We start from the raw sequence: 12039 nt of genomic DNA, 5'->3' as shown, positions 1-12039 counted from the left end.
CACTGTGCTCTCTTGCCCAGGTGGATCTCCTGGTCCTTCTCCCCTGCAAGGCTCTGAGCTCCCAGAGGGCCAGGGTTGTGACTTGTCCACTTTGGTATGACATGGGTCTAGCATATGGACAAGTTATGTATGTGTTGCATGAATGCATGAATGAATGACTGCATCTTGTTCATCAGGGTAGTGGCATAAGATGGGAGAATTCATTCCATGCTGTCTATTTTGACCAAGATCTTCCTTCCCTGTCAGGACCACCCTTGTGGGTGTAAGAACCAGGAACTGAGGTGCAATGAGAACCATCCAATAAGGATTCAGGGAGGCAAGAGGAGGCAAGTCTTGGCTAGCAGCTGGGCCTTAGATAAGAGAGATGAGAGGGTTCGGCTTCACCCTCAGGCAAGGAAGGCTCCATGGAAGGGTGAGTTTCGGAGTAGGAACAAGAATGGGTCAAAGAACTGGTGGAATGAGGAAAGAGTAGCTGTGTGGCCTTGGTGAGTGTTTCTCAGGGTTCTCCAAAGAAACAGAACCAAAAAGGATCTATACCTTTATTAGGAGGAATTGGCTCATGTGAGCATGGAGGCTGACAAGTACTACGATCTGCAGTCAGCAAGCGGGAGACCCAGGAGAGCTGATGGTGTGGTTCCAGATGCCGGAGCCTCAAGGTCAGGAAGAGCAGATATTTCAGTTCAAGTCCGAAGCAGGAAAAAATCCAACGGCCCAACTTGGAAGCTGTTAGGCAGGAGGAGTTCCCCTCACGTGTGTGAGGGTCAGGCCTTCTGTTCTATCAAGATGGCTGCCTGAGGCCCACCCTCCTTGGGGAAGGCGGGCTGCCTTCCTCAGCCTCGGGGTTCAAATGTGAATCTCACCCAGAAACACGCTTACACACACCCGGAGTAAAGTGTGACCAAGTATCGGGCATTCTGAGGCACAGTCAAGTTGACACATAAAATCAGCCATTGAAGCAAGCCACTCACTACGTATCCCTAAGCCCAGCTCATTCTGTGTAAATTGGGGGGAAATGATATTTCCCTTCCCAAGTGGTTGGAGAAAGCCACACATCGTGCATGTGAAGTGCTGCTGTGGTGCCCAGTGAGGCTCCATGGCAGGTAGTAGGGTGATGATGATGTTGGGTCGTGGCCGCCCAGAGCCCGGAGGCAGACGGACTGAGTCGGAGGTAGAGAGAGGTCAGTCTCCCCCTCACTCACTGCTGTATCTGGGAGTTAGCCCCTGGTTCCTCCCCTGGGTTCTCACCGGCCTTTGGCTCCTCACAGACACCCCCTCCTAGGTTAAGTCCAGGCTCCAGGAAAGGCCGCTGGTCTGTAAGGCAGCCAGCTTCCCCTTCCCGGGCTTTGGGGGTATTCCGAGGCTGCCTGGAGGAGGTGTCTGCAACTGGGACAGAGGCAACCAGAGACCAAGGCTGCACAGGGCAGAGCTAAGGGGAGGCAGGAAGGGGGTGGGGAATAGATGGGTGAGGAGGTCAGCCAGAAAAGGGGATTGAGTAGGGGGTTTGAAGGATGGGTGGGAGAGGGGAAGCCTGAGGGCAGGTAGGTGGCAGTGGTATGCTGGAGCTGGCTGGTACTGGTCCTCTAGAGCCGATTGTAACTCTATGATCAAACTGTAATCCTTTCCTTCTGACCTCCACATTCACTGATGGCCTAGGTCAGTGGTTCTCAACCTTCCTAATGCTGCGGCCCTTTCATACAGTTCCTCATGTTGTGGTGACCCCCAATTTCATTGTTACACATTGAACATAATTAAAGCATAGTGATTAATCACAAAAACAATATGTAATTATGTATGTGTTTTCCGATGGCCTTAGGCGACCCCTGTGAAAGGATCGTTCGACCCCCAAAGGGGTCGCGGCCCACAGGTTGAGAACCGCTGGCCTAGAGCTTAACATTGGCCATAGTAGAGAACTGGCAAATGCTACTAATCAAGGCATTTCTCCATCAGAGAGCAGGCGTTGGGGGTGGCATTTGGAGTGTGGTAGTGCACGGGAGGAACCAGAAATAGAACTTCTGTCATGGTAAGAAGTCCTGCATGTGAACCCCAGGCCCTGCCATTTACCCAGTGACCTCGGGCAAGTTACTTGACCTCTCCCAGCGTCAATTTGTCTCGTACGATTAAATTAACATATATAAAACACTTAGAATCACACCCTTTCCATTCCATACATGTTATGTATTATTATTTTGGAGGAGAAAGTGCGTGTTAGGAAAATGAGCATCTTAACCCCCAGGTTCTGTGGGCATTCCCAGAGCTGCGGAGAAACCCCTGTCTGCCCTGGACGGACCATCTACTTGGAGGACCAACGCTCCCAGGAAGTTACACAGCACTAAACATGCACTCATGTTCACATAACACTTCACAGCGCACAAAGGCTTTTCATATGAATTATCTCTTGTAAGCCGCACAACAGCTAGCTCCCTGTTTAAAGGAGCAAATCAGAAAGGATGAGTGACGTCAAGAGGCACACACAGAGGCAGTGGCGGAATTACCAGCCTTACAAGGACTGCCCCCAGACTGGTTAAGCAGAGCACCAAGCGGCCCTTCTGTACGGTGATAACGCAGAGCAAGTGAAGTCCCTTTCTCCAGTCTCTGTGGGGCCAGGGATCCTGGCTACTATGCACTGGGAACGCTAACGCTTTGCGATCCACTCGGCGTCATGCAGCACACTGGCCTGGGCGCATCTCCAGGGCACCTCTCCACTTAGCATGGCCCTCATCTCGGGGCGTCGGTGCCCCTTCCTGGCCTCTGAGGCCCGAGTTAGGGACCGCGCCTCCCCCCCCGAGGGGCTGGCTCGCCGCGATGACTCCGCTCCGCCTAGGGAGGCAGCACAGAGCTTGTCGGCCTCTCCTTCCCTCCCGTCTCTATGGCGGAAGTGAGTCGTTCCAGCCGAAACACAACAACATTCTCGGTGGTGGGAGTGAATGGAGTCGTCCAAATGAGGGGGATACTTCTCACCATCAAATCTTAAAATCCGAGAGATAATCAAGAACAAGGAAACATGCACATTACATAGCAGGACTTGGGTGTAAGTATTTTCTCGCGTGGGTGTAAAAACGGCCTGGGCAGCTGCACTCGTGTCCAGGCTGGGCCGGCGGGCCCGCGCCCCCCGCGGCCGCGGAGGCAGGTGGAGCCGTCTGGCTGGAGGGGCGGGGCAGCGGTTTCCGGCCGGCTCGTCGTCTCCCGCGGCGGTGGTCTGGCGCTCCGGCGAGCGCGGTGGCGTGGCCGCGGGTCCGGGACGCGGGTTCGGGGAGGTAGGGCACCGTTCTAACCCCCTGCCCCTTCCCGTGGGCAGGCGCGGGCGCTCCCTGAGCCGGCCGGAGGGAAGGCGCGCCCCGAACTCCCAAGCCCGGCCAGGTGGGCGCGGAGTGCCGCCCCCGAGACCACCTCTCCGGAGCCCGCTCCACCCCCTTCACCCCCGGTAGCGAGTTGTGGGGGTTCTGGGCGGGTGGCGGTGGGAAAACGGGGCCCAGGCCGGAAGTTGGCGCTGAGTCCGGCCCGCGTTCTTGATGCGTAGCCGGGCGCTGTCTGTGCTGCTTTTAGTCCTCCTCTTGCGCTGGGTCGGACCTGCGGGGATCTTGCCGGGTGCGAAGAGGAGGAGGACGGGGATGATCCGAGCCTGAGTGACCCCGCTCCGGCCTGTGCGCGGAAGGTGGTCCTGGGGTGCCCTGGGCTCCAGCCTGGCGCTGAGAACGCAGGGGTCGGTCTGCCCCTGTGATCTGCAGACCTGGGCGTGCGGGGACCAGGGTGACGGGACCCCCCAGCCAGGCCGTGCGCTGCAGAACTCGTGGCTCACGGGAGGCCGGGTGAGGTTGAGGGGACAGGCAGGCTCATCACAGACCAAAGGTGGCCGCTCTGGGAAGGAGGCTGGGGCTGGTCAGTCCTGATTTCCTGGAGAAGTGGAGCCTAGGATAGCGTGGAGAATGAGGGTCGGGCTGGGCTTGGGGCAGAAGTGAAGCGGTGCATGGCCTGTTTGAAGTTTGTGGGGGACATCGGAGGGCGAAGTTGTGGAAGAAGGGGGAGCTGCCCTGGAGCTGGGAGTCTCTAGGTGGGGGACTGGTGGATGGAGGTAAACTGGATGGAGGGCAGCAGTGAACAGGAGAGCCCGCTGATCCGTGACCTAAGAGCATAGAAGAAGCCCGCCCAGCAGCCCCAGCAAGGACCGGGAGTTCCTGGGTCCGGGTGAATCGAGCAGTAACTCCGCACCAGGTTCCAGGTACCGGGTTCCTGGTGGTGGATAGGACGGGCCCTGCCCTGGAGGAACTGTCTACCTCCTGGGAGAGACAGGACAGGATGACACCTGCTGGGACAGGTGGGCCCGGCTGATTGCCAAGCGAGGGGCAGAGCCCGTTGGCTTTCTGAACGCCGCCCTGTGTGTTCAGTGGTGAGCAGCACCGCTTAAGGGGGAGAGAGACAAACTGAAAAAAAGTTAGGAAAGAGTTGTCAGGGGCTCAGCCACCACAGAATTACGTGAAAGGATGAATTTTGGATGATTTAAGCAATTAAACGTAGGGGTGTTTTATTCTACAACAAAGACTAGTTGAAAGAGGAAAGCGTTCCTAAGATTGAGGTGCTCAGTAATAAAAACCTAACGCGTGTGACATGGCCTTGGGACTGGCTAGTGAGTAGAGGCTGGAAGGAGACTTAGTGGACAGGTACCTGCGAGGCAACTAGAATCGAAGGACCTAGGATTGAAGTCTGGAAGCGTGGGAAATCATGTCTTGATTTAGGGAAGAGTTGATCTAAAAGTTGATAATTATAACCAGTTCCTACACAGTTGCTTCAGCCTCACTACGAGTAGATAAGATGTGATGTCGGCATGTTTCTGGGGGATGGAGACTCTAACCTGTAGAAGCGGGGAGGGGGTGATGGAAGAGTTGCCTCTGAACAGCCGAAAGGCTTCTTTGTGGGAAGCGGTGAGATTTCTTCTGTGTGGCTTCTGATAGCAAAACTAAGACTAGTGGTTTGAAGCACTAAGAGAGAGTCCTCAGGAGAGCTGTCTAAAGGTGGGGTCATCTGCCGTGAGAGGCACTGAATTCCCTGTCAGGGGAGCTTTGTAAGCTGAACACTCTCAGCTAAGAAACGTGGCTGTCCCCTCTCCCTCTGGGCGCATCTTCAGTTACCTACTGAGTTCTGGTTCTCAAGTCTGTTCTTTGCTTCCCTCTCCCCCCACCGGTGCAGCCGTGTAGCCTTGCGTCATCTTGCAGCAGTTACATGATAACTGTAGCAGCTCATGCCTGCTGTGATTACTAATGGCCAGGGACTGCTTTAAGTGCTTAGAGATGCCAGCTCACCTAACCCCCAGAAAACCCTTTTAAGGTAGCGATTGTTAAATCCCCTTTTTACAGATTGGGAGAACTAAGGCACTTAGGAGCTCAGCAGCTTGCCCAAGAGCGCACCGTGAGCAGTTGGCAGAGCTGGGGTTCCAGCCCAGGCTGTCTGGCTTTAGAGTCATTGTTCTGAACCACGATTCTGTGTTTTACATGTGTTGTTTTATTTAACCTTCACAACAATCCAAATTTACGGATAAGAAAGCAGAGCCGGAGAAGGTGCAGGGTTGGCCTCAGGTCACTGCCAGACACGGGAGAGCTGGGATCCACACCCAGGACTGCTGGACATGGGGCCCCACACTCTGCACTTCATCCCCCACAGCCATCTGCTGCCCCTGTAATGGCCACTGCTGTAGTGGCCTCTAACCGGACTCTGCCCAGCCTTTCTGCTTGACTGTGCATTGGCAAGCTTTTACCCTGGAGTCTGTGCACGGCCTGGAAATAAGTGAGGTTTGGTGTCTGTGCAGGCCAGTCAGGTTTAAAGCCGAGCCTCCTTAGCTTCTGTTGTCGTCTCAGAGCGTTTTGTGACCTCAGATAGTGAAGAGGCTGAGTTAACTTTCTGATGCACAGATTTGATCTTGGCACAGTGATGCATCGACTTTCCACTGTCCTTAGGACAGAGTTCAAATCCTTAACCTGGTCATTCAAGGTCCCAGGAAGTCAGACTTCCCTACTCCCACCTGCTAGTCTCGCCAGCATGGGAACGTTTGCCTGCCTGTCTCTCCACCCTGGCAGCTTCTCAAGGGCAGGTGTTTGCCTTTAATGGCCAGTGCCTGGCAGGCGTCACACAGTGAGCATGTGTTATAACCAGCACTGAATACCCTAATGGAGTTCAAGCCTTGGCCAGTTGTGTGGCCTGGTAACTTTGCAGCTCTCCCCCTTTCTGATCCCAGCAGCCTGAGGTTCTCTGATAGTAGGTGCTGCCGAAATGCAGAGAAAGGCTGTGGAGGCAGGGGCTGGGCTGGGCCTGGAAGGAAGTGAGCAGGTAACATGCAGATCGTTCAGAAGGTTTCAGTGTTCTGACCTGGCTCTTCTTGCAGGGCAGCCCCTGTGTGGGGTGAAGCTCCCGTCTCTACTCCTGTCCCCCACCCTGTTGTGGGCCACTGGCTGCAGGATGAACTGTCGCTCGGAGGTGCTGGAGGTGTCGGTGGAGGGGCGGCAGGTGGAGGAGGCCATGCTGGCTGTGCTGCACACGGTGCTCCTGCATCGCAGCACAGGCAAGTTCCACTACAAGAAGGAGGGCACCTACTCCATCGGCACCGTGGGCACCCAGGATGTCGACTGTGACTTCATCGATTTCACCTACGTGCGCGTCTCCTCTGAGGAGCTGGACCGCGCCCTGCGCAAGGTTGTTGGGGAATTCAAGGTAGGGCGTGGCACAGTCCCGTCAGGACTCGAGGGAAGCATCCTTACCCTCTGGGTTGGCTCTGCGTAACTGAGGTGGAAAGGGCCTTGGCTACCCTAGGAGGAGGGGGTTGGGGGAGCATGGGCAGAATTATTGGACCAGATGATCCCATTTGCTGTTCAGATGAGAAGAGGGAGAAGCAGCAAGGCCTGATCTGTTCTTTGCCTCACTTTCCTCTTCTGTTCCTTGGCTTCCTTTTTTATTTTATTATTATTATTTAAAATATCTTTTTATTGATTTCAGAGAGGAAGGAGAGGAAAAGAGAGAGAGGAAAACATTAATGATGAGAGAGAATAATTGATTGGCTGTCTCCTACATGCCCCCCATTGTGGATTGAGCCTGCAACCCAGGCATGTGCCCTAACCAAGAATCGAACCATGACCTGCTGGTTCATAGGGAATGCTCAACCATTGAGCCACACCAGCCAGGCTCCTTGGCTTCCTTCTTTCTAATCAAGGATCACTGGGCTTTATATTCCTCCCTCCTTTTCTTTAAAGATTGTGAGTTGAGGTTGTCATTGAGCGAAGGAAGTGGAAGGATTGTGCTTAATGAGCAGTGGGAATGCATACAGGATTTACCTGGGGAGTAGATGTAGGAGTGCGTTTTGAAGGATGGGGCTAAAGGAGTGTGGTTGTTGAAGGAGCAAGAAGGCCCTTCGAGTAAAGGTGAAAAGTAAGGATTTTGAAATCAGACAATTTGGGTTCATTCACAGGCCATTCACTGGCCTCAATATTCCTGCCTCCCAGAGTTGTTGAGAGGGGAGTAAGTGGGATTGTGTATACAAAGTGCCTGGCCCAGAATAAGTGCTTAAAAAATGGCAATTCCGAACAAAGCTGGAGGAGTTGGGCAAGGAGACAGATTTTGTTGTTTTGTCTAAACCACTCAATTTTAGGCAGGCAGTTTGCTGTGTCCCAAATCTGTCTTCCCTGTTTCTCATTCCCTGCCCTCCCTAAAGGACTAATAGAGCTAGGACAGCATAATTCCCTGGGGCGTAGGAAGCAGGTGCTCACAGGATGCGAACTCCTGTCCTAGCCTGTTACCTGCTACCCTTTCTTCCCAGGATGCACTGCGCAACTCAGGTGGCGATGGGCTAGGGCAGATGTCCTTGGAGTTCTACCAGAAGAAGAAGTCTCGCTGGCCTTTCTCAGACGAGTGCATCCCCTGGGAAGTGTGGACAGTCAAGGTGCACGTGGTGGCCCTGGCCACGGAGCAGGAGCGGCAGATCTGCCGGGAGAAGGTGGGTGAGAAGCTCTGTGAGAAGATCATCAACATCGTGGAGGTGATGAACCGGCATGAGTACCTGCCCAAGATGCCCACGCAGTCGGAGGTGGACAACGTGTTTGACACAGGCTTGCGGGACGTGCAGCCCTACCTCTACAAGATCTCCTTCCAAATCACCGATGCCCTGGGCACCTCAGTCACCACCACCATGCGCAGGCTCATCAAAGACACCCTTGCTCTCTAGGCCGTGCTGGGTGCCTTGGGTGCTCCTTGATGGCTTGCAAACCTTGGCCTCTGGGGATTGTACTCTTAGGCCCTTGGGGCTCTGGAACCTGCTCCGGGTCCTTGGTAAGACTTGGAAGGGCCATCCCCTGGCTTCCTTGATTTGTGGTTGCCAGTCTCTGGCCAGCCTCGTAACCTTCACTGACTGTCAAGTCAGGCCAATACTGTCCGCCACCTCTGGTGGATCCCCCTTCCTCCTCTACTGTATAGAAGGGCCGTCACTATGACAGTGAATAAAGTTGAGAATGTGAGTTTGGGTTGAGCCATCTCTCCCTTGCCTTGTGTTCTGTCCTGAAACATTAACACTTTCTGGTAGACTTGTGCGGACACAGGTGTGTTGAGGGTATTGATCCAAGATGAGGGGAATGGGTGGATAGGATTACAGATAGATTAAAGCTGAGTGATGTTGTATTTTGTTGGGCATTCACATGTTACCCACCAGGGTGTGACCAGGGCCAGTCCCTTGAATGAGGACACAGATCAGGATCTATTGCTTTTATTTAAAAACTAGAGGACTGGTGGGTTCCCTCAGCCTGGCCTGCGCCCTCTCACAATCCGGGACCCCTTGGGGGCTGTGGGACTGCTGGTTTCGGCCCAATCCCTGCAGGCTAGGCCAAGGGACCCCCACCGGTGCACGAATCTATGCACTGGGCCTCTAGTATGCATATAAGATCCTTGGTTAATCTCTTCCTGCCCTGCCCCTCCCCCTCTCCCCCATTCCTTCTGAGATTCATCAGTCTGTTCCATGTTTCCATGTCTGTGCATTGAGCGTCTGCCCCCTGATGGTCAGTGCGCGTCATAGCTACTGGTTGAATGGTCGATCGGTTGGCTGGTCACTTAGGCTTTTATATATATAGATGATTGATTGATTGATTTTAGAGGGAGAGAAACATTGATTTGTTCCAGTTATTTATGCATTCATTGGTTGATTGTTGTATGTGTCCTGACCAGGGATTGAACTCTCAACCTTGTTGTATCAGGATGATGCTCTAACCAACTGAGCTACCTGGCCAGGAGGCTCTGTTGCTTTTAGATATGACAGTGTTGTTTCTCCTCCCTGAGGAAGCTGTGCCATCCCTGGCCTGTATATTGTGTGGTCTTGCTTTATGATGGCAGAAACATCAATGTTGAGAGAGAATCATTGATCGGCTGCCTCCTGCATGCCTCACACAGGGATCAGGCTGCAACCTGGGCATGTGCCCTGACCGGAAATCAAGCCATGACCTCCTGGTTCATAGGTCGATGCTCAACCACTGAGCCATGCCACCTGGGTTTCTTTGTCTTCGTAGTGCACACAGGCCCAGCGTGCACCAGAGAGTTCATTTGATTGGGGTTTCCCTCTGGAGAGAGATGGGCCAGCTTGAGACAGGTGTCTGGTGACACTTCTTTCAGATTGGGCTGGCCCTGGCTGGTTGTTGGAACATTACTGTGGCAGCTCACACTCGTTTCAGCACAGGCATACTCAAAATCAATGACCTCCATTGTGTGCTTTTTATTGATTTATTCCATATTTTGCAATGCTTTTTGGTTACACCTGGGCCAGTTGTAACAGACTAAATGAACTGTGTGAAGGGAGGGGTGCTAAGGGAGCAATGATTGGGGCGGAGGAGGGGGCTTGCCTGTGGTCCTGGAGCAGGTAGGTAGTAGCCAGGATTGGCAGGAAGCGTGTGCACGTTTTTCTCATTCCAAGCCGTTTTTGGCCACGTGATAGTTCATGACAGGTTTTGTGATGTTCTACTCTAGATTTCTGAAGAAACGGAGAACTCAGGGGTCTGGAGATGGGGAAGACCCATCCCCAGCAAGTCCTTAATGGTGTGTGAGCCCTACTTGGCCTGTAGTCTGGGGGACCTTTTTCTCCTAGCTGGCCATCAGCTGATCTCTTCTGAGTTGGATGACACATGTGTTTGCTAGCAGTGACTTTATTGTATTCTTTTTGTTAATGATCCTTTATTCCATTGATTTTTAGAGTGGAAGGGAGGGAGGGGGAGAGAGAGGAAGAGAGAAACATTGATGTGAGAAAGACACATCAATTGGTTGCCTCCCGCATATGTCCTGACGGGGCCAGGGAATGAACCTGCAACCCAGGTACATGCCCTTGACTGGTAATCAAACCCCTGACTCTTTGGTCTGCGGACTGACGCTCTAACCACTGTGAGCACTGGCTAGTGCAGCAGTGACTTTGTTTTAAAGAGCTCAAGGTTGCTACAGGGTTTCTCAGGAGACCTGGGCAGTAGGGTCTTCCCTCCATTCCAGCTTCTCCAGACTCCTTTTCTGCAGGCAGACCTCTCCACTCTCCCCCGCTGGCTTGGCTGTGGGCTACCCAGCTGGCAGCAAATGCCCTTAGGTGGACAGAACAATAACATCTCCATCGTTTGGCATTGTGATTTCCCAGAGGTAGGGCACTGATTTCTCAAGGTCAGAACCCAAGCTCTGGTGACTCAGATCTGCTTTCCCTTTGGTCTGTAGCCCTTCTTGCCCTCTGGGGCCTGAACAAAGGAGCAGGGGTAGGCCTCAAAGTCCCCCTAGCCGCCCTCTCTCCTGTGTGGGACCAGGGAGGCACGGCCTGCTTGTCCAGCCCCTGGAGGCTCCCAAAAGGGAGGAAGGATAGGCGTCACTCAGGTCCTAGAGGCTTTCATTTACTACTGTCTCCTGTTCCAGCGGCACCTGGGCCAGCTAGCGGCACTGAGCAGCCAGCCAGAAATGGGGGTGGCTCTTGCTCCGCTTCCTGCTCAGCTGCCCCGCCCCAGCCAGCACCTGGGGTGGGTCTGGAAGATCTTTCTCAACTTCCTTTGCCAAGGGGTAGGAGGAGCCTTGGGGACAGGATTCCTGGGTTTTGCTTGTTGGGAGCGTAGGCCAGATTCACATGCATAGGTGTGGGGGCTCTGAGACAAGAAAATATAACCCCTGGCCTGGAAGTCGGCCATAGTCCACACCGGGGGAGCCCTTTGTCTGGGAAGGGCCTGAGCGCTTTGCGCAAGGGGTGGGGGTGTAGGACGACTGGGATCCGCCCCTTAGGTCCCTCCCAGATGCAGTCCTCTGCCTGCAGCCGGGCTCCCACACGTCTGAGGGTCCTGCGCATGTCTGGGCACATCTGAGCAGCTGAGGGGAAGCATGAACGCCTCGCAGGCGGCCAGAGCTGCCTGGCTGAGCTGCTGCAACCAGTCAGGGGTGCAGCTGGGGCTCCCCGAAGGGCCGCGCCCCGTGCAGGCAGCGGTGCTGGGCGTGCTGTCACTGCTGGTACTCTGCGGGGTCCTCTTCCTGGGAGGCAGCCTCCTCCTGCGCACTCAGGGCCTGAGGGCTCTGTTGGCCCTGGAGCAGCAGGCATCCCCAGAGGCTGAGCCTGGCAGCGAAGACTCCTAGGCACCCCAGCTCCTAGGCACCCAGCTGCGCTTCGGGTTGCCTTGTCCAGGCAGCCCTAGAGCTGGGCTCAGTTGAGCTGGGTGCATGACTGCGAGGGAGGGAGCTGCCGCGGTGCCGTGCGGTGCGGGTCAGAGTGCGCTGAGGGCTGCTGCGGAGCCGCTCCGGTTCCTCCTCCACTGAGGCCGCGGGTGCACAGGTGAGCGACTGGGCCAAGGGGGCAGGCACGTCAGCTCTTCAGCATCTCTGGTTCCGCCCCGGGAAGTCCCAGGGTGGGCCCGCAGCTGCCTCACCCCACCCCGAGCTCTGGGATCTGAGGGAAGGGGCTGCCCCCCTTTTCCCCATCATCTGCAGTGGTGCCCCGCCCAGGCAGCCCAGGTATTTTTTCCCTAGAACAGGCGGTCACTGTACCTGGGGGGGGGGGGGGCGTGTGTCGGTGGGTGG

General features: G+C 54.8%; 2 protein-coding genes across 5 annotated transcripts; both read left to right on the top strand.

The window, feature by feature from the left end:
• The first annotated feature begins 2548 nt into the window (after window positions 1-2548).
• ATG101 (autophagy related 101) lies at window positions 2549-8489 on the top strand. Of its 4 annotated transcripts, none has more exons than XM_081082291.1 (3): window positions 2549-3028; window positions 6371-6696; window positions 7796-8489. In XM_081082291.1, the coding sequence occupies exons 2-3, from the start codon at window positions 6445-6447 to the stop codon at window positions 8198-8200; spliced, it is 657 nt and encodes a 218-aa protein (XP_080938417.1). In that variant the 5' UTR covers window positions 2549-3028; window positions 6371-6444; the 3' UTR covers window positions 8201-8489. The 4 variants fall into 4 exon arrangements, with proteins under 4 accessions (XP_080938417.1, XP_080938418.1, XP_080938416.1 ...); XM_081082292.1 differs by lacking the exon at window positions 2549-3028 and adding an exon at window positions 3153-3254; XM_081082290.1 differs by lacking the exon at window positions 2549-3028 and adding an exon at window positions 3179-3421.
• A 2860-nt stretch (window positions 8490-11349) lies between these two features.
• Window positions 11350-11598, top strand: SMIM41 (small integral membrane protein 41; the record flags this gene model as incomplete). Its single annotated transcript, XM_081082293.1, has 1 exon — window positions 11350-11598. One exon carries the CDS (start codon window positions 11350-11352, stop codon window positions 11596-11598), a length of 249 nt encoding a protein of 82 aa, XP_080938419.1.
• Between the last annotated feature and the right edge of the window lie 441 nt (window positions 11599-12039).

This window comes from Myotis nattereri (genome assembly GCF_964212035.1).
Source record: "Myotis nattereri genome assembly, chromosome: 2".
Lineage (NCBI taxonomy): Eukaryota > Metazoa > Chordata > Mammalia > Chiroptera > Vespertilionidae > Myotis > Myotis nattereri.
This window is presented reverse-complemented; position numbering and strand designations above follow the sequence as displayed.

Coding starts and splice junctions, on each gene's coding strand:
- ATG101 (XM_081082291.1), top strand. CDS start 6,445: ATGAACTGTCGCTCGGAGGTGCTGGAGGTGTCGGTGGAGGGGCGGCAG. Junction 6,697..7,795: donor AGGTTGTTGGGGAATTCAAG/GTAGGGCGTGGC, acceptor CTTTCTTCCCAG/GATGCACTGCGCAACTCAGG.